The sequence below is a fragment of the Erythranthe guttata genome, chromosome 10 (assembly GCF_056151865.1).
Source record: "Erythranthe guttata isolate IM_541 chromosome 10, IM_541, whole genome shotgun sequence".
NCBI lineage: Eukaryota > Viridiplantae > Streptophyta > Magnoliopsida > Lamiales > Phrymaceae > Erythranthe > Erythranthe guttata.
The window spans coordinates 4,854,056-4,877,876 of record NC_142542.1 but is presented as its reverse complement, the minus strand read 5'-3'; the positions used below and the strand labels follow the sequence as shown (position 1 = coordinate 4,877,876).

General features: G+C 35.3%; 1 protein-coding gene across 1 annotated transcript; it reads left to right on the top strand.

Moving 5' to 3' along the window:
• Positions 1–7,521: 7,521 nt before the first annotated feature.
• Positions 7,522–13,113, top strand: LOC105970953 (putative inactive cadmium/zinc-transporting ATPase HMA3). Its single transcript, XM_012995791.2, has 10 exons — positions 7,522–7,645; positions 8,058–8,265; positions 9,137–9,394; positions 9,628–9,725; positions 9,801–10,056; positions 10,469–10,606; positions 10,695–11,022; positions 11,117–11,322; positions 11,418–11,620; positions 11,904–13,113. Exons 2-10 carry the CDS (start codon positions 8,064–8,066, stop codon positions 12,939–12,941), a joined length of 2,727 nt encoding a protein of 908 aa, XP_012851245.2. The 5' UTR covers positions 7,522–7,645; positions 8,058–8,063; the 3' UTR covers positions 12,942–13,113.
• The last annotated feature ends 10,708 nt before the right edge of the window (positions 13,114–23,821 follow it).

Below are 23,821 nucleotides of genomic sequence, written 5' to 3'. Positions count from 1 at the left end.
TATCGATCAGGCCAGAGGATTGTGCAATGGAACAAGGCTTCAGATTATTAATATGGGAAAACACGTTCTCAACTGCAGGATCCTGTCCGGTAAACATGTTGGTGATATGGTGTTCATTCCTAGAATGACTTTGGTACCGTCCAACTCTGCATTGCCTATTAAATTCCAGCGATGTCAGTTTCCGCTGATGGTATCATTCGCAATGACAATCAATAAAAGTCAAGGACAAACTCTTTCTCACGTGGGCATGTACTTGCCGAGACCTGTTTTCAGTCACGGACAGCTCTATGTCGCACTCTCAAGGGTTAAGAGTCGAAGTGGCATAAAATTTTTTGATTAACTCGGAATCTGGTGATACGACCAATGTTACAAATAATGTTGTATACAAGGAAGTTTTTCAGCGTATATGAAGGTAATTATTTATACAAAAAATTACAATATTTATTGACGACCTTTATTATCTATTATTTTTATGTTTGGTTATTCCTCATTCGTAGGTTTATTTTAATTGTACTAGGAACTTGCTATGGACTCCGCTCGCTATATTTGATGAATGTAATCTTACAATAATTTTATGCAATTAAAAAGTTATACTGGTATTGTTTTGGTAACAATTTACATATTTCGTGTGACCATTTTACAACATATGCAGGTCAGTTGCATTGTATTGGATTTGTTGCATTCGTTTAGGGCGGTTGGTAGCAAACAATTCAAGTTTTCAACGTTCATGTCATTATGGTTGTACAAGTTTGGGACCAACTATATATTCGTTCTTTTGTATGAGAAAATTAAAACATTCGATGTTTAGTTTTTTTCACTTATTTCGGCTTATTTTGAACTTACACCATACAAATTATTTTTATTCTTGAATATGTTCTACTTCTTTCTTTTACTTATTAACAATTAATATCACTATTTTGAGAACCTTTTTTATTATTCGATATTTGTTTTACGATGAATACACCGTGCATCGCACGGGTGTATTACTAGTCTTCACAAAATTCACAAATAATTAAGAATTTATAGGGGATTTATATTTATCATAATCTTCCCTTAATTTATTGCTCAACGTCTCAACCCGACTCGAAGTTCCCACAGACGGCGCCACTTGATGGTGCTCGAACTTCGCACCCTCAAGATCTTCTCGAAGCCCTACTCTTGATGTTGCCGAAAAGTCCACCGCTCGTCGGATCGAAGAACTCGACACCAAAAAACAGCAGAGACCTCAATAGTAGAGAGAGAGAGAGTTTGTAGAGAGAAAATAGTATTGATTGTGTGTGAAAGTCTGGCCCTAATTAGGGTTTATACATGTATTTATATAGGAAAATTATACTAGGTCACAATTATCTCTCTGGCCCACTTTCAAAATGGTTCGGCCCAAGTTTGCCAAAATGGGCCCCATCATATATATATATATATATATATATATATATATATATATATATATATATATATATATATATATATGAAAGCAACTTTATATCTTTGATTTTTTATGGAAATTCTTAAGTGTACGTATCTATCAGCATAGCCACGAGTTTACGTTTAGAGGGGGTCAAATGCATTAAATAATTTACGAGGGGGCTGATAATGCTTTTATATATATAAACCATTGCATCTTTTTAAAATGTTATACGTACAAAATAACAGGGATTCGATAAATGTTTGGGAGTGTATGATTTGCAACCCCAAGACTTCTCTATCAAATGCGCCTTTTTTAACCATCGTAAAGATTACCTAACCCCGGAATTTAGAGCCCGTGAGGGTAACTAGCGATGGGAATGTAATAGAGAAAGAGTGACGATTCAGAACAAAAGTATACTTTGTACTATTGTATGAAAATTGAAAACGTAACCCTAATCGATCGTTCTCCTTACATTTACATATATAATAAACCTAAAGATAGACACATGCATAAAGTCTCTTGATTTGGCTTAGACAACAATCACTGGTTTCCTTATATATTTATATAAAATATTTTTCGTATCTTCTCTTCCAACGTCTCTTAATTAGCTTTGTCTCTGTCGCAATTTCATCCATCTCGGGCTATAAAATTCATTTATCCTTCTTGCACGTGCACATTTCCAGGAGTTCGGCCCATACTTGCCGAACTGAACCACATCACTCACAAACAAATCTTATCCAACCAAATACTAAATCAATGTAGAACACTAGAATATTCACTTCCCTACAAGTTAGTTAGAAATTCCTATGTTCTTTAATCTTTATAATAATGCTATTCAATTAAAAACTACAATTCATCGTTGCGTGTATTACAATTTTATTAGGCACAACCAATCTAGCTTATATTAAGATATGTTACATATATTTATGAATATATTCTCAACGAACATGCTTAAGATATCCTATTAAATGTGAAATATATATATATATATATATATATATATATATATATATATATATATATATATATATATATATATATATATATATATATATATATATATATATATATATATATATATATATATATATATATGTGAATTGATGCTTTATATATTTATTGAGAACCAAAATCAATTCTTTGCAAATTGCAATCGATTATATTCTCACGAGCATTTCGATTATGCTCCTCTATAACTAGTCCACTTCATGAATCATTTCCTTTGTCCCTACTTTTTTTTTAATATATATATATTTAATAATTATTATTTCTCTTGATTCTAACTTGTTGGAGATGACTGATAAGCAATGAAAATGTTTAATGTGAATATTATTTGGTAAAAAAAAAACATTTTAATGTGGTGCTGTCGCAAAAAAGTGACATAATTGGTACATAAATTGGACCAATAAAAAATCTGAGTGGCATTAGTGGTTTTCCGTGTAACACCTTTTTTGCAATAATCAAAAAATTAAGAGCCCGTTTGGCTAAGCTTATAAGCTCCTAAAAACATCTTATAAGATGTTTAGGAGCTTATAAGTTGTTAAAAGGTGTTTGGTAAAAAAATTGCAAAAGATCTTATTTTTTCAAAAAATAAGCTGTTAGGGAGCTTATAAGATGTTTTTAAAAAAGTACCTCTACCCCACATTTTTTCTTTAAGATCTTATTTGCTTCTTTACTAAACACTTAAAATACAAAATTACCCTCAAATACTTTATTATATTACATGAATACTAATAATATTTATATTTTATCAAAACAACGTATTCTTGTAATCAAGATTAATAATTAGTTACATATAATTATCGTAATTATCATAATAATTGTAAAAAAAATTATTCTCTATTTATATTTTATATGTATATAAAAATACACGAATATTCTTATTATCTCCATAATAAATTATATTTCTTTCATCTACAAAAAAATTATATTTCTTTTACAACTTTTATTTTATATTATTATATAATTTTATATTATTATTATTATTATTATTATTTGAAACAATAATTTGTAAATATTATAATAATATTTTAGGAACAAAAATATTTGAGTCAAATAAGTTTAAAAATTATACTGGCGTCATGTACTTTTTTGTCATTATAGCAATAAACAGACCTTTTATTTCCAAACACCAGAACAACTTATAAAAACAAAAAGTAACTTATAAGCTACATATCCAAACACTTTAAAAAATAATTTTTAAAATAAGATCTAACAGCTTATCAGCTCCTAAAACATCTTATCAGATGTAGGAGCTTATAAGATGTTTTAAATAAGCTTAGCCAAACGGGCTCTAAATAATGATTGCTATTCTAACATTTATATTGCATTCCTCATATGCCCACCTTCTATTTTTCTTTTAGTAATTTTTTTTTTGGGGTGCCGTTGATTTATATATAATAATACAAACATCTATGTGTTTGTATGTTTCATGAGTTGTTATTTATATAATCCTATAGTGTAAAACAATCTAGTGTTTTTCATCAGATGTAGCTTCTAATAAACCCTAAAACTCGAACATTGCAACGCTGACAAATATAAACCAAGACTAAAAAGTTAATATATTTCCTTGAGAGTTAAAGAAATTTGAGGCGTTGATTGAGAAACAAAAGCGATATAGTTTTTAACTAACATGGTATCATTAATGTTATATGGTGACAACAACGTTTAAAATTGACTATATGACAACAAAATAAATTATATTATCACTTAATATATGTCTTTAGTGACAAATTTCGATAATTTTACAGGTACAGTGAAGTTAGTCATCATGAATTGGGAGAAATTGATGGTGGAAAAAAACATGACTCATTAATTGTATATATTCCAATTCGTTTGGTATCAAATCATTTGATTCTCTATGCATTTCATAAGATATTAAAAAGGTGGAAATCTTGGTACTATATAGTATACATACATATTTATATTATATAGTTTTGTATTAATTTGAATCCCACCGTAAAAAGATGTCTCCATATATACACATAAATAAATGAGAAAAAAATAAATAGGAAAATGGTACACAAGCTTGAAAAGCAAAGGAAAAACAAAATAAATAAAACAAAATAAAATAAAATAAAATGTATTATTGGTTGCATCATGGCCCGCATTAAAGATGATGAAATAGTGAAGCACTAGTAAAAAAATGCTTTAGTGGATGGTTTTGGACTTTATGTAAAAAGTGAAGACTATGATCATAATCAATATTAATTAGTTGATAATAACTTCCTTTATACGTCTTAATTACTTTGTTTAATTAATTTGAAGATTTTCTTTTCATTCCACTCTATTTTTTTTTCAATATTCAATCTAATCTTCAAATTTATTTATTATTTTTTCATTACTAAATACTAATGCATAGATCACAATGAAGGCAAACGTGTTTACGCACACTAATTATGCGAATTAATTATAAAAAAAATAAACTTGAAAGTCTTCAAGGGAAGATCATAAATGAGAAATAAAGAACTTTATATCTAAGCTTTTACAAAGTGAACTAATAAAAAAAGGTTGAGAGGAAAACTAGATATATTATTTAAAAAAATAAAGAAGAGATTATGAACTAGTTGTAGTTGTACGAACATTTTATTTTAATTTAATTTTAATTTAGTTATTCACAAGAAATCAAAGAGTGTGGGACCTTTGATCTCTAAAAAGGATTAAAGAGATCAATATTAGTGTATCACTAATTAAAAATAATAATAATTTAATTGATTAATTCCAATGTGCATATATACAAACCATGGAACGTATAGGTATTAGTTGGAGAATTTGGGTTAACTGACTGAGTTAATAATTCAGTTGGACCCAAAATTTAACAGCTTATTTTAAGAGAAGTAAAAACAAAAATTGATTTTGCAAACACTTAAAAATAAATTAATAAATAAAAAAAGCTCAAAAGCCGTTTCTTGAAGGCTTTTGCAAACAAACTTTAAATATTCGACGAATAACTCAAGAATGAAGTAATTATATATTAATTAAATTCATAACAATGAGTCAAAAAATTATATATTAATTAAATTGGTAACAATGAGTCAAAAAATTATTACTAAAACAGATTTAGTAGGTACGAGGTCTAGACTTGGAGATACGGACTTAACCATATTTATGAGCTTGCATTAAAATTTTAGGGGAAAAAAATTTGAAATCATTCATTAACAAGTTACAAGTACATAGAATATTTGAACAGATTGGCCAAAATATTTATTGAAATATTGTTAAGATGTTGATCTGTCAAATTGTCTCGATTCGAATCAAGAATCCAATTGATGACGCAGATCATATTTTGTAAAAAAAATAAAAATTAATTATATATATAAAAAAATATCAAGTTTTGACAAATCCACCCCAAAAATTAGGGATGGCGAGGTGTACGAGTTTGCCGGGTCTCAGACCCGGAACCGACTCGTTTCGGGCGGGTATGAGTAAGTTAAACGTTTTTGGATTGCGTAATGAGTTTTAGTTTCTGGAATCGCATGGTACTGGGTCGGGTTACGGATCTTATTGGAACCGACCCATGTAAATATTAGTTTTAAATTTCATATATCAAAATTTTAATTTCATCGCGTCTATTCTCATTTTACCCATTTTTCTTCACCGTTTCAATTTTTCGAATCTAATTTCTCGCAAGTCATATCCATTACCACCGCTAGCAGTCTTGCCTTTTGAATATTATTTATCGTAGAATTTAAAAATATAATTAATTAGATAAGTTTATTATTCACTGTAGATCACTTGTGAAATATTGCATTTTAATTTCAAGATTCTTTTATTAAAATATACAAGCAAAATATTATGAAAGATAAAGAACATTAAACCTTTTATTTGATTTTAGCAGGTCTAGCGGGTCTAACAATTCAGACCCATTTAACTCAGATATGGGTCTGGACGGATCTGAGTCTAGGCTAAGATAGGTTGAGTCGTATCTGAATTTTATATATTATTCGTGGGTCGAATCTCGAATTTAGTCAAACCCACCTTAAAATCGAACCGTTGCCATTCATACCAAATATATATACGCTATCTTGCCGTCCCTACATTTAGCAATTAGCAAGAGTAGTTAGTATTAATTATATGAATTTATAGTAAATAAATTACTCTATCAGAAAAATGATTTTCACGCGACTTCTTAGTTTTATATTTTTAATTAAAAAAATCATATCCATTTTTTTTTAATAACTAAAATAAAAAGGTCTATATTATAGTTTTGCCAAACTTAACAATGATGCAAACTGCTACTGCTGAACCTAACAGTGATGCAAACTGAAAGATGTTAATTAATTAATTAAATGCATTCTTTATTGAAATTGAAAGCTACACAATAAATATACCAGGTCTAATTAATTGTCCAATTTGGTAAGATTGGCCCAATAATTAGATGATTGTCAAATATATTGTTAGGAAGGGAAAAAATAAAAGGGGAAAAGAAAAAAGCTGCAACAATAATTTTGTCACTTTTTGCAAATATAATTTATTCAAAAATAAGTAAAGAAAGATGCTTTTTAGACCTAATTTCCAGTAGAAAATGGAATGGAATTTTCGAATTCGACCGATTTGAATTAAAAAAAATTGAATTTGGAACAAAAAAGTATCAATCCACATTCCCAAAATGATTCAGATTTTCGATCCAATTTTTGTTTGCAAAAACAATTCCAATAACTCCAACTTTATTTATTTATTAATTTTCAAAAATCATATTTTGTGACATCAATATTAAAAGAAACCGGTACTTTCAAATTCTGCCGATTCCCATAGAAAATGACAATTTTTTTACATTACAATTTTCAATTTCCCGAAAAAAATTTGGCGTTAAATTCAAAATCAACTTTTAATTTTCCAAAAAAAAAAATTCAAAAAATACTAATTCTGATTCGATCCATCCGAATTTTATTGTACCTAACAAATAATTAAGGCACCAAAAAAAAAGTGCACAATAAATGCTAATAAAATAAAACTTCCCCAGATAGTGCAATTTACATGTGGATTCCATCAAAAGTTCTTTCCAACTTATTGCAAAGTTCAAAAGCTATTTATATATGTCTCTTCCACGACACAGAATGTTCAGACATATTTTACTCCATTACAACACAATTACAACATATATATATACATACATATATGTATATATATACTTTGAAATTCTGTTCACAATAATAAATATTCTTTAGTACAAACAAATTGAATCACATTCTTTAGGCATCTTTCAAGAAAATCGCCCTTTTTTCATCCCCAAATTAAAAGGTTTGTTTCCTTTTGTTATATGTGCTTTTCGCATGTTGTTAGTTACACACAAAGATGTAGACACACAACTGTGTATATATATATATATTTATGTGCACATGTAGTTAGATGCACATGCACAATATATATGTACGTATATGTGTGTGTGTGTGTGTGTGTGTGTGTGTGTGTGTTTGTGTGTGTATTGGTTATAAGAGTATGAATTAACTGCTTAATTCCATTACAGTATTCTGGTAGTTACAACAGATAAAGTTTTGTCCAGCTGGTTTGCTGATTTTATTTTTATTTTTTTTTAATTTCCTTTTTTGGTGGGGATTAGGATATTAATTAAAATTAATTATGTTTGTTATTAAAGTTTCTCTGATGTAATTAATTATATTTCTGTAACAAAACTCAATAAATTAAATTAAAGGTGGGAATGGAGGCCAATGGAAAAAGTGTGGGCAAGAAATTTCAGAAGAGCTATTTCGACGTGTTGGGACTTTGCTGCACTTCCGAAGTTCCGTTGATCGAAAAAATCCTTAATTCGCTCGACGGGGTTAAGGGTTTCTCGGTAATTGTACCCACGAAGACGGTGGTCGTTGTTCACGATTCCTTGCTAATTTCGCAGATTCAAATAGGTAACTAATAATTAATCTTCTTCTTTAATAATTCATTTTTCATTTTTTTTATGCTTTTGCTTAGTTAAATGAATATTTATCCTAAAAAAAAGGGACAAGAATATTAGATGGAAATTAGGTTGTTTGGTTTTGAATTTAACGTTGTCTTACGGCGGTGTTCTTGGTATTTTCACGAGCAAATAAGGGCGGTGGATCGGAAAAATGAAAAAAAAAAAAAACATTTGATGACAAATTAAAAGTTGGGTTGATGAAAGTTGAAACTTTTAAGCTGATAAATAGTGTGATAGCTAAGCCTGTAGTTTGGTGCTAGTTAGTGCCTCTTGTTGCATGATGATGCATGCAATTCTTGTTTTCTAGCTATTTCCCTTTTCACATGACCAAAACATATATATGTATACGCATGTGTATATATATGTGTGTATGAAGGCTAGTTCAATAGGGGCAATAGCCCCCACCATTTTTGAAAAAAAACTTACCGTATCTATAATCTATATATAATTAGAGATTTGTTATTTTTCTGAACAGGTTTTTCACGAAGGTAAAATCTCCTAATTCCTAATTGTTTTTCGCATAATTGCAACTACGCTTGTGTTTGCAAAAGCATATTTAAAAGTAGAAGTTGGTGATTCCGAGTGAAGTTAGAATTATGAGCTTATTTTTAAAAAGTTGGATGTGTCTGCAAATTAGCTGGAAAATTAATTAAAATAGAAAAAACAGGTACTCGGGTTTATGGGTGCTTTTAAAATTATTCCTTAAATCAGCTTATTTTAAGAGAATCAAAAGCAAAAGTTAAAAAAAAAAAAGAATATGGGGAAAGAACTTACATAAAAGATTCTTATTTTTTTGTTCGTCCAACGTTGTTTTGTTTCAGTTAAAGCGTTGAACCAGGCGAGGCTGGAGGCGAATATTCGAGCATTTGGAGAAACGAACTACAAGAACAAATGGCCAAGCCCGTATGCAATTGCCTGCGGCACACTTCTTCTTTTGTCGTTTTTGAAGTACTTTTACAACCCCCTTCGATGGTTGGCCGTGGCTGCAATCGCCGTCGGCATTTTGCCCGTTTTACTCAAGGCCTTCGCCGCCGTTCGAAATCTCACCCTCGATATCAACATCCTCGTCTTAATTGCAGGTAATTTTAATTTACACCATTTTTTTTCAATTTTATTTTAATAAATATACAGTAGAACCTCAATAAATTAATAATCGATAAAAACCTACTAAATTATTAGTTCAATAATTTAATATTTCGCTAAATTAATAGAATTTTGCTAGTACCAACTGTATTAATTTATAATTTATAGAGATTTAACTGTATAAGCAAAATAAATTAATTAATTAATTAATGAATTTCATAATTCGCAGTTTCTGGTTCACTCGCACTTCATGATTACTGGGAAGCTGCAACGATTGTGTTCTTGTTCACAATTGCAGAGTGGCTGGAATCTAGGGCTAGCCACAAGGTCTGAATCTAATTTTTAATTTTTATTATTTATTTAAATTGTTTTAAATGAGGTATTTTTGTTTATAAAACGTAGGCGACAGCTGTCATGTCGTCATTGGTTAGCGTGGTGCCACAAAGAGCAGTACTAGCGGAAACTGGGGAGGAAGTCAACGCCGACGAGGTCAAATTGGGCAGTGTTCTAGCTGTGAAGGCCGGCGAAGTGATTCCGATTGACGGAGTTGTCGTCGACGGGAAATGCGAAGTCGACGAGAAGTTCCTCACCGGAGAATCGTTTCCGGTCGCAAAGCAAATAGACGACGTCGTTTGGGCGAGTACCATTAATCTAAACGGTATAAAAAAAAACATTCTTTTGTAGGCTACAATCTAAACTTTTGTACATACTTAATTAGGAAAAATACATTTTTGGTCTCTAAAGTTTGCGTCGATTTCACATTTGGTCCCTCATAGTTATAAAAAAATATATTTAGTCTCCCATGTTTCAAAAATTCAACATTTTGAGTCATTTTGGTCAATTTTATGTTACTAATAACGGAGTCAAGAGTTTTCCCATCACTTCACTAACTGACGGAGTAACGATAAATTGACGAAAATGACCAAAAATGTTAAATTATTGAAGCATGAGGGACCAAAAATATTTTTTATGAGCATGGAAAACCAAATGTGAAATCAGTGAAAATTTGAGGAGTGAAAACTATAATTTTCCCATATTTTAATTTAATTGAAGCTCACATTCTTTTGTAGGCTACATAACTGTCAAAACCACGGCTATAGCAGACGATTGCGTGGTCGCGAGAATGGCGAAACTCGTAGAGGATTCGCAGAACAATAAATCGAAAACTCAAAGAGTTATCGACAAATGCGCAAAATACTACACACCTGGTGAGTTATATATAAATACCAAAATATTATTGATCATGTAATGTAATTTTAATTTAATATTTGTTTTTAAATTTTAAATTTGTTGCAGCTATAGTAGTGATATCGGCATCTTTGGCTATAGTTCCTTTGTTGTTACATGTACAAGACACGAAAAAATGGTACCATTTAGCTCTCGTTGTACTCGTGAGCGGTTGCCCTTGTTCGCTTCTTCTTTCGACACCTGTCGCGATGTTCTGTGCATTGTCTAAGGCGGCAGGTGATGGTGTCCTGTTCAAAGGGGCCGAGCATCTCGAGACGCTTGCTCGTATAAAAATAATGGCGTTCGATAAAACAGGGACTATCACTAGGGGCGAATTCGTCGTGTCCGATTTTAAATCACTGCATGACAATATTAGCCTTGACACACTTCTTTATTGGTATTTATTAACTATTTACTTATTTATTTTTATTTCCTGATAATCATTTTTTATATGGACTTAATTGCATAATTATTTGTTTTTTTTTTTCAAGGATTTCGAGCATCGAAAGCAAATCAAGCCATCCGATGGCGGCTGCGCTCGTTGATTTTGCGAGATCACATACAGTTGACCCGAAATCTGAACAAGTGGAGAAATTCGAAATATTTCCCGGTGAAGGGATTTATGGGAGAATCGAAGATAATGACGTATATGTCGGAAATTGGAAAGTTGCTCTAAGAGCAGGGTGCAGTACTGCAGGTGTAAAAAAACAAATTCGTATATCTTTAAACTTTACTAATATTGAATTTAAATAATCTCGAACTAATTTTTTTTCTTTTTTTTTATCAATGCAGTCCCAAAATTAGAAGGTTATAATGTAGAAGGAAAGTCCATCGGCTACGTTTTTGTGGGGCCATCTCTATCCGGAATATTCTGTCTATCGGACGCATGTCGAACCGGAGCAAAAGAAGCGTTGAAAGAGTTGAAATCAATGGGTATCAAAACGGTGATGCTAACCGGTGATAGTTATGCAGCTGCCAAACATGCACAATCTCAGGTAAACTTTAAAATACAAATAAATATAAAAATACTAATGTTAATTTACTACTCCACCCATTTCAAATTAATTATCGCTACTTTAGAATTCCAATAATGCATTAATTATAATTTTCTCAATTTCGCCTCTATCACTTTGAAAAGGAAAATCAACACATTTTTATCAGTTTTCTTAATAAGTACGCAACAGTCCAGAACAACACTTACTCTGGAACGGAGGTAGTAATTACAAATCATGTTCAATTAATAATTTTTTTTTTGTACTTTTTTTTTCTCATCATTAGTTAGGAGGAGGTTTAGATGAAGTACACGCGGAGCTCTTGCCGGAGGACAAGGAAAGAATCGTAAAAGAGCTCCAGAAGACGGGCCCCACAGCCATGATAGGGGACGGGGTGAACGATGCCCCCGCCCTCGCCACGTCAGACATCGGGATCTCGATGGGGGTGGCGGGGTCCGCCCTGGCGACCGAGACGGGGGACGTGGTCCTCATGTCGAACGACATCCGCCGGATCCCTAAGGCGTACAAGATCGCGAGAAAAGTCCAGAGGAAAATAATAGAGAATGTCGTGATATCGATCTCGACAAAGGCCGCGATTATCGGGCTTGGTATTGCGGGCCACCCCCTCGTGTGGGCCGCGGTGCTGACGGATGTGGGGACCTGCCTTTTGGTGATCTTTAACAGCATGTTGCTTTTGAGAGGGGTGGACGGGCATGACCAAAAGTGTGGTGGGGCCCATCGTAATCATCACCATGCACATGATAGTCATGCCCACAAGAAAAATAACAAGTGCAGTAGCAGTAGTAATAATAATAATAATAAAAATAGTCCTTGCGCATCGAAATGTGGATCGGGTTCGAGTTCTTGCAAGGACAAGAAATGCTCGAGTTCTGGTCAAGAAGCGGTGACTACTAAGGCTATTGTTAGTCATAAGTGTTGCCAAGAAGTCGTGACTAAGGATTTGGAATCGCAGAACGTTGTTCATACGCACGGTTCTTGTGGAAACGGAGGTGCGGCCCACGAGAAAGTGCACGGAAAATGCTGTAAGAAGTCCTCACTGTCACCACATGACCATGACCACGACCACGACCATGACCATGAACACGAACACGAACACGGACACAAACACGAACATAAACATGTACATGAACACGAGCATGAGATTCATGGTAAGAAGTGCATGGAAAATCACTGCGGAGAACACAAACACGGTGGCCTAAGTGGAAAAACATCGCCGTCGGCCAATAAGCACGAGACACGTTGCTGTGAGAAGGAGGCCGGAACTAGTTGTGGAGGAGATTTATTAAAAATTGTGATTGAATGAATAGTTTTTATTTTATTTTTTATTAATCTTTTTTTTTTCTTTGAAGAATGATGGAAAAGGGTTTTAATGATCAGTAAACTTGGCATTTGAATATTTGTTTAGGAACAAATTTTGTTCAGACATTTTGATATCAGGGAAGTCAAAAACTAAGGTTGAAAGACTCCAAGACAAATACTGGTTTAAGTCCATATTGTTTTTTTTTTTTTAATATTTTAAAATTGTAGAATATGTTTTACTTTTTAATTTAGGGCGAATGACAAAAAGACCCATCACATGGGACTTAAATGCATTTTGGTCCATAAAACAAAACAGTCCTCAATTAAACCCATCCCCATGTCTTTAGCCTAAAATACTCTCCATAATATAATTCTTATCAATTCCATCCATTATGCTCTAACTTCCTTAATATTACACATTCACCCCGGATTTAAACAAATATATCACATTAACCCCCAAAATTTATTTATTTTCAGAAAATAATTTTTTTTCTGAATTTTTTTTTTCCGGCCAGATTCCGGCGTTGACCGCCGGAGACTGCCGGTCAACGCCCGAAAATAATACTCATAATATTACTGTCCCAAACTGTAATATTACTGTCTGAGACAGTAATTTAGTAGTCAAGACAGTAATATTAATTAAAATATTTTTTTCTAAGAAAAAAAAAATTCAAAAAGAAAAAAAGCCAATTAACAGTTTAATTACTGTCTCCGACAGTTAAATAACTGCTGGAGACAGTAATTTAGCAACGAATACAATAATATTAATTAAAAATATTTGTTTTAAGAATAAAAAAGTCAATTAACAGTTAAAATACTGTCTCGACAGTTAAATAAATGTTGGAGACAGTAATTTAGCAGCAAAGACAGTAATATTAATTAAAATATTTTTGAAGAAAAAAAAAGTCAATTAACAGTTAAATTACTGTCTCCGACAGTTAAATAACTGCAGGAGACCGTAATTTAGCAGTCAAGACAGTAATATTAATTAAAATGTTTTTTTAAGAAAAAAAAAAATTATATATATAAGAAAAATAGTCAACGCCGGAGACCCGGCGGTCAACGACAGTTGATCGGCTGGAAAAAAAAAATTCAGGGAAAAAAAGTTAAAAAAAAAAAAGAAGTCAACGCCGGAGACCACGGCGACTAGCGGTGTCCGGTGGTGGCGGGTCAAAATTGGGGTCAAAATTAAAATTAGGGTTAAAATTGGTTAATTGATGAAATTAGACTAAATTGGGGTGTAAATCATGAAATTGGAATTGAATTGGATTTCAATGAATTGGGGGTAATTTTGGTATATATAAAAGGATTTTCCTCATTTGTAAATAAATTTAAGTGAGCTGGATTTATTTAAAAGACAAAAAAATTGTATGTTCCTCTTTAAATTAAGTGTCCTTGTCATGGGCCTTTTTGTGATTAACCGTTCAATTAAAGTCCATATATTGGAAGTGCCCATTAAGCAAAACGAGGACGTTTTCATAGTCCAGTTTAAACTTAAATAAAACAAAGCCCAACTAAGATTGAATAAGCCCATGAATTTTGATACATTTGCCCTATATATTTCAGGCCGAATTTCATTAATGGTCCTCATCTTCACATTTAATTCCAATTTGGCCCCTCATGTCTTAATTATCTCATATCCTTCATCTCTATAAATCTGTTAACTTTAACGAATTTTTTTAAAAACGGATGGAATATTATTACTTTGTTAGAATTATTATTGATGAATTATGATTTTTTTCCATAAATAATAAAGTTTGTAATTTAAATATAATATTTGCAACCAATATAACTAAAAAAATATGACTGAAGGACCTACTATTTTTACGAAATATTTTATTTTAATATAAAACGAATCGTTTATTTTGTGGATATATGACTTGAATTTAGAAACATATTTAAATAATTATAATATGTGATGCTGCTCCAAAATGTTGGGTCAGCCCAATGGTCTTGAAGCCCACAGGTCTCCTAAGTCCGGGAATCTTTAAGCCCAATATAAAAAATGCCGAGAGTCCTTGCCACGTGTCCGAGGTAGTCGAAGGGATCGCTCCACTCGTTAACCTACAAAACAGTTGAAAACACTAGGTGACACGCCGGGGGTGGCCCGACGATTGTCCTCCGACGCTCAAGTCAGAAAACTATCACGATATAAGCAAATAATAGTAATTAATTGCCAAATTAGAATGTACCTTCCTATGTGAAATGACACATACATTTATAGGTAGATCGACGCTCAAGTCAGAAAACTATCACGATATAAGCAAATAATAGTAATTAATTGCCAAATTAGAATGTACCTTCATATGTGAAATGACACATACATTTATAGGTAGATGAATAGGTAGGACTTTTGTAAAAATCCGATGTGGGACAATGTGTTGTCATTTTTAAAGGCAAAAAGTAATCTAATTGAGTTTTTACACACAATTAGATTAATTAGGGCAATTTGGGCCTAATCTTAATTAAGTTTATGGGCCTAATTATGATTAGACACATCATTAAGCCCCCCACTTCCAAGTTGGGTCATGGGCATGTGAGCCTAGTTGGAAGTAATATATAGGGCCTCCCATGCACTTGTAGGATTTTTTGTTTTTATTCTTGAGGTTTCTTCTTTCAGAATTGTGCTAGCGAGATTTAAGAATAATTGGCAAACTTCCAAAGGTATAAATATTTTTTGCAAATCCTCACTTTTTTATTCGAAACCGTGTGTCGTTGGTTATATCCGTAGTTTGTTGTTTGGAGTCTCGAAATTGCGTTTGATAAAGGCGTAGGATTTTAATGTCGGGTCTGAGGTTGTTGGACGAGTCTAGCGACGAACTACGTGGAGTCAATTCGGAATCCGATAATTTTGAAGTTGGGAATTCGAAACATCTTGATAGCCGGGTTGAAAGAGTTCGAAATTTGGAGTCCGGGCGTACCAATTTTGTGAAATTCGGAGTTGTGAGCGAGAAGTTATGTGCGAAACAGTGTAATGGTTCGTTTTTCGAGGAAAAATCCAGTTCTGGCGGCTGTGGCATCGAATTCCGGTCGGGGTTTGCAACACGGTCGGGTGAGTTGACTCGGTCAGGGGGAATCGGGCGGGTCAACTCGGGCGACCGGGTTAACTCGGAAGGAAGTGGGGTGTGACGTCAGCATGACGTCACACGGAGAGGGGGTAGGGTGTACCGCGCGCGTGGCGCGCGTGGGCGGTGACTGCAAGAGGCGCATGGGGCGCGTGGGAACAGCTGTTGGGAGCTGTTCCGCGCGTGGGGGCGCGTCCGGGTCGTTTCCGGCGCGTGGGCAGCGCGTTTAGGGCAGTTCGGAGGCCGTTTTTTCCGCCGAACACCGTGTTTCAGCTCCCAACTCCGGTGTGGGCCCGGGGTTTCGTTCCGTCGGGGTAAAATGTAGCGATCCTGAGACTTGAGCTCACTCAACGACAGCGGGGACGCACTTACAATAGCAAGACAACCTTCGTCGGTGGATTTGGGATCCGAGACTCCAGCGCCCTTCTTCACAGCCACCTCCGGACGTCGATTTGCTGCAGGGCACGGCTTGAGGCTTGAGTATGCGGCGAAATTGTACATTTGGGTCTCACGGCTCAGAGTACATAGAAGTTTTGTCAAAAAACTTACGGGGCTTCAATGTTCCCAAACATGTGATGGGCAGCCGCGGCACGGGAATCAAGGGCAGAAAAGAAACCGTGACTCACGCGGCTTCGGACTCCGTGCGGATGGGTTTGCCTTGGCAAGCGAGTTGACTCGGATGGCCTCTCAACTCGGCTGGAGTGGGGTTGGGTGCGGCATCAAGCAGTCAACTGTATGGTTTGAAGAAGGGACCGCGTGATGTCATGCGGCTTGAAATCGAGGCAAGAGGCAATGTATGACGTCAGTGTTCTGTGCTGCCGACTGCCCTCTCTTTTTTTTTTTTTTTTTTTTGAAGAGTCGGCAACCCTTGGCTTTATCGCCTAGTAGGAATACGGATCTCGTAAAAAATGAGCTATGCTTTATCTTTTTAGGTGAAACGGTACCCCTTGGCTTTATTGCCTAGTGGAGAGTCCGTATTTTTGTACTTGGTGGTTGATCAGACCCTCAAGTTTTTTATACATGAAGTCAACCCTTTGCCCAAGTGTTCTATTTGAACTTCTTATGGCGGGTCAAACTCCATTGAGCTTTAGTTGCTCTAATTTTTTTTTTTTTTTTGAGCTTTGGGGAGCGAGAAAACAAGGTTCGAGTTGGCCAGACCCTTTGTGATCCTTGATATCTTTCCCTTTAGCTATTTTTTGAGTGTTGATTTTAGAAGACATATAGTTGATGTAGAAATTGCGGCGGTAGTGTTCCACCGACTGAAATAGTTTATTAAGAACAATGCGGCTGACGTATGCCCCCGACTTATTACATAATTGAGAATATTGTGCGGGGCGGTGTGCCACCGACTTATTGGTGAAAAGAAATTACACAGGGCCCGCGTGGGGCAATAGTAAATATTTAAGTAAAGTATTTTTTCAGGATTGCGATTGTTCTAGGAATTCGCTCAAGTGCCCGTCTTGGAGAAGTCTTTCGAGTGATTGCTTAAGCTGAAAGCACTCCTCAGTAGTGTGACCCCGATCTCTGTGATATTCGCAGTAGTTATCCGACTTTTGTCGTTCTGGATTATCTTTCATCTTTCTTGGCGATTGAAGAATGCCTTTTTGCTCAGCGATGATCATCATGTCAACAAGTTTAGCCTTGTGAGGTAAGAACTTCTCAAATGTGTGATTTTCGATGGAATGTCTCTTCTCTTCTCTATTATAGTTGTGACTATCTTCGTCGCGCTTTCGTTTAAGAGGTAATCTCATCTCCGTGATCTCCTCAATCTGAATGTATTTTCCTGCGCGGTTCAAGAGCTCCTCCAGGGTCTTAGGGGGTCGGCCTGCGATGGACTCTTGAAAACGAACATGCTTCAAATTTTGTTGCAGTATGCCGGCTAACATCTCGTGATTAACATGGCGCACTTCATGTACTGCTTTGACAAATCGTTGTATGTAATCTCTGAGCGGCTCTCCGTCTCGTTGTATGACCTTGAAGAGGTACGATCCAGTTTTGGCATATTTCTTATTTATTGAGTATTGGTTAAGGAAACGTGTCGCTAGCTGGTCTAGATTTTCTAAGGACCCTCCGAGCAAGCCGTTGAACCAAACTTGTGCCTGATCAGTCAGCGTAGTCTGAAAAATCTTGCAGTAAGCCGCGTTACTGAGGCCGTAAAGGTCAAGCTTTGAGTAAAAGTTATTTAAATGATCTTGGGGATCTCCGGTCCCGTCAAATTGGGGTAGATTGGGGATCCTAAACTCGAGAGGTAAGACTTCTTCCATAATGGCAGGAACAAATGGGCTTATTCGGGCGGGCAACGCTTCAAAGTGAGCGGTCGTTGGCCTCGAAGCTTTTCGTCGAGGTCTCCTTGAGTTACGGTCATCAAAGCCCTCACCACGCCTTCTTGTCTCTTCAGGTCGGGAATATCTACTTCCTACTTTATTTCCAATAGAGTCTTCACGGTGAAAGGAGCGTTCGCGGTTCCTGTTGTCTCGTGATTCGTGGCGTGCAACACCCGGCCGAGAAGAACCACTTTTCTCTCGATGGCTATGCGCCGTTCTCTCTCTTGGAGCATCCCTCTGCCTCAAGGGGCGTGGGGACCGGCGGTGAGCTTCTCTTCGAGAGGGGCGGTTCGATGATGGGTCGCGCTGAGTCGATTGGCAGTAAGCGTATCCTCGAGGGGCTCGTTTGGAGGAGAAGCTTCGGTCGCTGAGTGTTACTTTATCCTTTGAGTCGTAAAGTTCCACGATCGGCTGGGTGGATTGGATATGGATGGAATTCGAAAGATCGTTTTCCCTCGGAGTTGGCTCTTGGAAGTCGGCTCTACCTCGAGTAATAACGTACAGCGCCACGGCCTCTGTCGCTGCCGATGCTGCTGCATTAGCCGCCGTTTCATCCATCATGTTTTGCAACTTCTACGCCGACATCTTAGCGACCGGCTCCGAAAATCTCGCTGGGTGGGCTGCTCTTGTAATCATTTTCCTTCGAGGCGACTCTGGGATTCCACCGCTACCTTGAGGGGGTTGGTTGGAATCGCCTTGACCACTTTTGTTAGCTGCTTCGGTAGTTCTTTTTCTTTGATGCGGCTCTGGGACTCCACCGCTACCTTGAGGGGGTTGGTTGGAATCGCCTTGACCACCTTTGTTAGCTACTCCGGTAGTTCTTTTTCTTCGAGGCGGCTCTGGGACTCCACCGCTACCTTGAGGGGGTTGGTTGGAATCGTCTTGACCACCTTTGTTAGCTACTCCGGTAGTTCTTTTTCTTCGAGGCGGCTCTGGGACTCCACCGCTACCTTGAGGCGGGTTGTTGGGATAGCCTTGACCACCTCCGTTCGTGACACGCGATCTAGTTTGCATTCCCACAGACGGCGCCAAAATGATGTTGCTCCAAAATGTTGGGTCAGCCCTATGGTCTTGAAGCCCACAGGTCTCCTAAGTCCGGGAATCTTCAAGCCCAATATAAAAAATGCCGAGAGTCCTTGCCACGTGTCCGAGGTAGTCGAAGGGATCGCTCCACTCGTTAACCTACAAAACAGTTGAAAACACTAGGTGACACGCCGGGGGTGGCCCGGCGATTGTCCTCTGACGCTCAAGTCAAAAAACTATCACGATATAAGCAAATAATAGTAATTAATTGCCAAATTAGAGTGTACCTTCCTATGTGAAATGACACATACATTTATAGGTAGATGAATAGGTAGGACTTTTGTAGAAATCCGATGTGGGACAATGTGTTGTCATTTTTAAAGGCAAAAAGTAATCTAATTGAGTTTTTACACACAATTAGATTAATTAGGGCAATTTGGACCTAATCTTAATTAGGTTTATGGGCCTAATTATGATTAGACACATCAATATGTCATATATATATATATATATATATTCTCTATAAAAAATTATTTATATTTTTATGATCTTATTTTAATATTTAAAGAACTAATTCAATTATATTTTTATCACACCTGGCTCGATTGGCTCGATTTGCTTTCGATGCTTGAAATCCTTGAAAAACAACACGGCGAATTCCCCCCTAATGATGGTCCCCGTTTCATCGAATGTCATTATTTTAATACGAGCAAGCGTCGCGAGATGCTCGGCTCCTTTGAACAGAACACCATCACCTGCCGCCTTCGACAATGCACAGAACATCGTGACAGGTGTCGAAAGAAGAAGCGAACACGGGCAACCGCTCACGAGTACTACGAGAGCCAAATGGTACCATTTTTTCGTGTCTTGTACATGTAATAAGAAAGGAACTATCGCCAAAGATGCCGATATCACTACTATTGCTGCAACATATTTAAAATTAAAAATAATAGTAAATGTTGTAATATCGATCTCGACAAAGATCGCCATTATCGGGCTCGGTATTGCGGGCCACCCCTCGTGTGGGCCGCCGTGCTGACCGATGTGGGGACGTGTTTGTTGGTGATCTCTAACAGCATGTGGCTTTTGAGAAAGTGCACGAGAAAAGTGGCACGGAAAGTGCACGAGAAAGTGGCACAGAAAGTGCACGGCACGAGAAAGTGGCACGGAAAGTGCACGAGAAAGTGCACGGAAATGTTGTACGAAGGACCAGGACTAGTTGTGGAGGAGGAGTTTTATTACAAATTGTGATTTAAATGAATATTTTTTTTTCCTTGTTTGAAGAATGATGAAAAGGGTTTTAATGATCGGTAAAATTGGCATTTGGATATTTGTTAAGGAACAAATTATGGGCAGACATTTTGGAATGAGGGAAGTGAAAAACTAGGTTGAAAGATTGCAAGACCACCAAAACCATAAAATTATGTTTTAAATGAGTCCAAATGATGCCTCAAACGGGCCAGAGATGAGGCCCAAAGCCCATCAACCAATCTCTCTCTTTGGCCCAAAAGCCCATCAGCCCACCAAAATTATGTATTAAGGCCCATTTGGTTGATAAGATAAGATAAATTGTGGGGTCGACCCGCCAAAATAATATAATCTTGCCTTATCTTGCATTATATTCTAGTGTGTTTTTTTCGTTGAACGTCGCAAGCTCCAATCAAATAATTGAGTTTCATTAAACTATTTAATCTTATCTTAATTAATCTTATCTTATCAACCAAATGGGCCTTAATACCGACCCTGATACGTTTGTATATGGTGGCCAAAAGACACCCATCAACTACCATATAAGAAATTGAATTTTAATGCATTGTAATTATATGATCCCATTGTTACAATATGATTTTATTTTATTTTATTTTTCTCAAGCTTGACCATCCCATTAATTAAATGCACTATTCTCCGATTGAATTGTTTATGAATTAATAATTTATCTTTCCAATAGTCGGTGTACGTATTCTATTCCCACTCCCAATTCTGAAGAATTGAAGCATATTGAATCTCCACCGTTGGATCGTCGTTGTCCCCCCCTACAACATTTATTGACGCACACAAAAAAGTCAGATTATCCATATTTGGTAAATTTCGCTTGTTTCCAAAATGGCATCATATATCACAATCCGAATCATTTTATTATTATATATATATACCCCTCTAATAATTTCTAATATTTTATTATTAATTACATGCATTCATGCATGGCCAACTCAATAGATTCTTCTTTTAGAAAGTTGACCAAAAAAAAAAAAGAATATTTATGAGTATGACCCATATATTTTTTATTCCACTTGATGATTTATGTGCCTATATAAACCCATGCATCAATCGTGGAATATATAGATATATATATACACATGCAAGTGTGTGTGTGTGTGTGTGTTTTTGTGTTGAAGGAGTCTTGCATGAAGAGGTGAAGAGAGCGGTTTGCAGCCAAGGATGACTTGCCGATCGATGATCTTGCTAGCTATATTAATTTAAACGATCTGATATATCGGCAAGTTGTTCTTGGCTACAGTTTGCTCTCTTCTTCTCATGTAAGGCCCGACCGATCTATATCTATCTATATATATATATCATACGTAATCGAGCATATATATACATAAGAATATGAAATGATTGATCTGCAATGCAAGTTATCATAGATAGGGTTTGGTCTAGGCCTTCTGTTTATAATCTTGTTGATCTTATTATATTGTTTTGTTTGTTGTTCTTTTCTTTTGGTTTTCCATATCCATACAAATATTAATTATAATAACAATTGTGTGTATACATACTTCTTAAGTATTAATTTATTTGCTAGCTCAAAATTAAATGGCCGCCATTGCCTTGATAGTGTTGCCCTTGAACTAATGACTGTATTATATATATATATATATATATATATATATATATATATATATATATATATATATATATATATATATATATATATATATATATATATATATATATATATATTACAGGTAAGTAAAAGAATTTGATCTGCAAGAACATGCACAAGTGGCTGTTTGACTCCAAAATTGCATAAATACCAAGTTGCAAGCATGGGGCAACCCCCCCCCCCCCACCCCCCAAAACGCCACGTAGGCAGGCAGCTATGATTTTCAAGATAGGAACTGCAAAAAAAAGAAAATCATAATTGCTGTGATTTTTTGCTTTCTTCCTCAGCCATATATATTCTTCTTCTGTACCTAGCTCTAATATTGCACATGGGGATAATTAATGCGAATATATGCATTATATTCACTTGCAAAATGAACTTTTATATATATATATATATATATATATATATATATATATATATATATATATGGTTAATTAATTTTGAGCAATAATGTAGGCATACATAGATTCGGTATATTCCCATGATCTAAGAGACTCCCATGGATAAGCAGAGTGAGCACTGCAGCCAAGGATGACTTGCCGGAAATAATATTTATTAATTCCGGCGCCAAAACCTCTCCCTATTTTCCGGCAAGTTGTCTTCGGCTACATTTCGCTCTCTTCTTTTCATGTGAGTTTCTACAGATCGATTTTCGTTAAGCTTCGATATAATATTCTCCTTACCTTAAGTTGAAAAATGAAAAAAAAAATGCATATACATCGGAATAATTTAAATGTAGTTCCCCGGAGAATGAACTCCGGGAAGGTGGAGTCCAAATTACTATCAGAAAATATATAAATTAGTCAAAATGAATGAACATGTTCAATAAAAAGAATTTTTTTCCGATTCGTTTGTTTTTTTTGGAATAGTTTTCCTAATCGTTTTTTTGCATAGGTAAGCATGCAGTTTTTAAACAATAATTTTCTCTTGCATATATATAGCAATTTTAGGGGAACTTGCGCAGTTAGATTTTTTTGGTGCTACATTCAGTGAAACTTGTCGAACGATTATTAACCGTATATCATCTACACATAATCACACACACAATCACCACATTAATCGTTCCAATCCACCCGATGTATTTAACCGGGTGCAGCATCTCAATGACATATCAATGACGACCCTTGCAGTACTTATGCATGTTGAGCCAAGATGTGCGGTGATTATGCATCGATCTAACGGCTAAGAATTGTTTAGATGTACAAATATACATTTTTAAATTATAGTTATTGAGTAGATACAATGTTTTTAAATACATAATCACAAAATTTCTATATTTTTTGAAATGATTTGTTGCTAAACTTCTGTTCGTAGATTAAGCCAAAAAATTAAAAACATCTCAAAATAAATTTATATAAGGTCAAAATAGACATTTTCTATAGATGGCCTTTGGGGGCACATTTGGCCAAAACAAAAAGGACATGAAGATAAACTGCTTTATTAATTAAAAAAAATAAATTACTTCCAATTCCACGTCAGCATGTAAATTTATGTTGGGTTGGGAAAATAAATCTGCTATATTTGAATAATTCGGCTATGTAGGGAAGTTTTATTTTGGGCCTTGCAGTTTGGCCCATTGATTTCA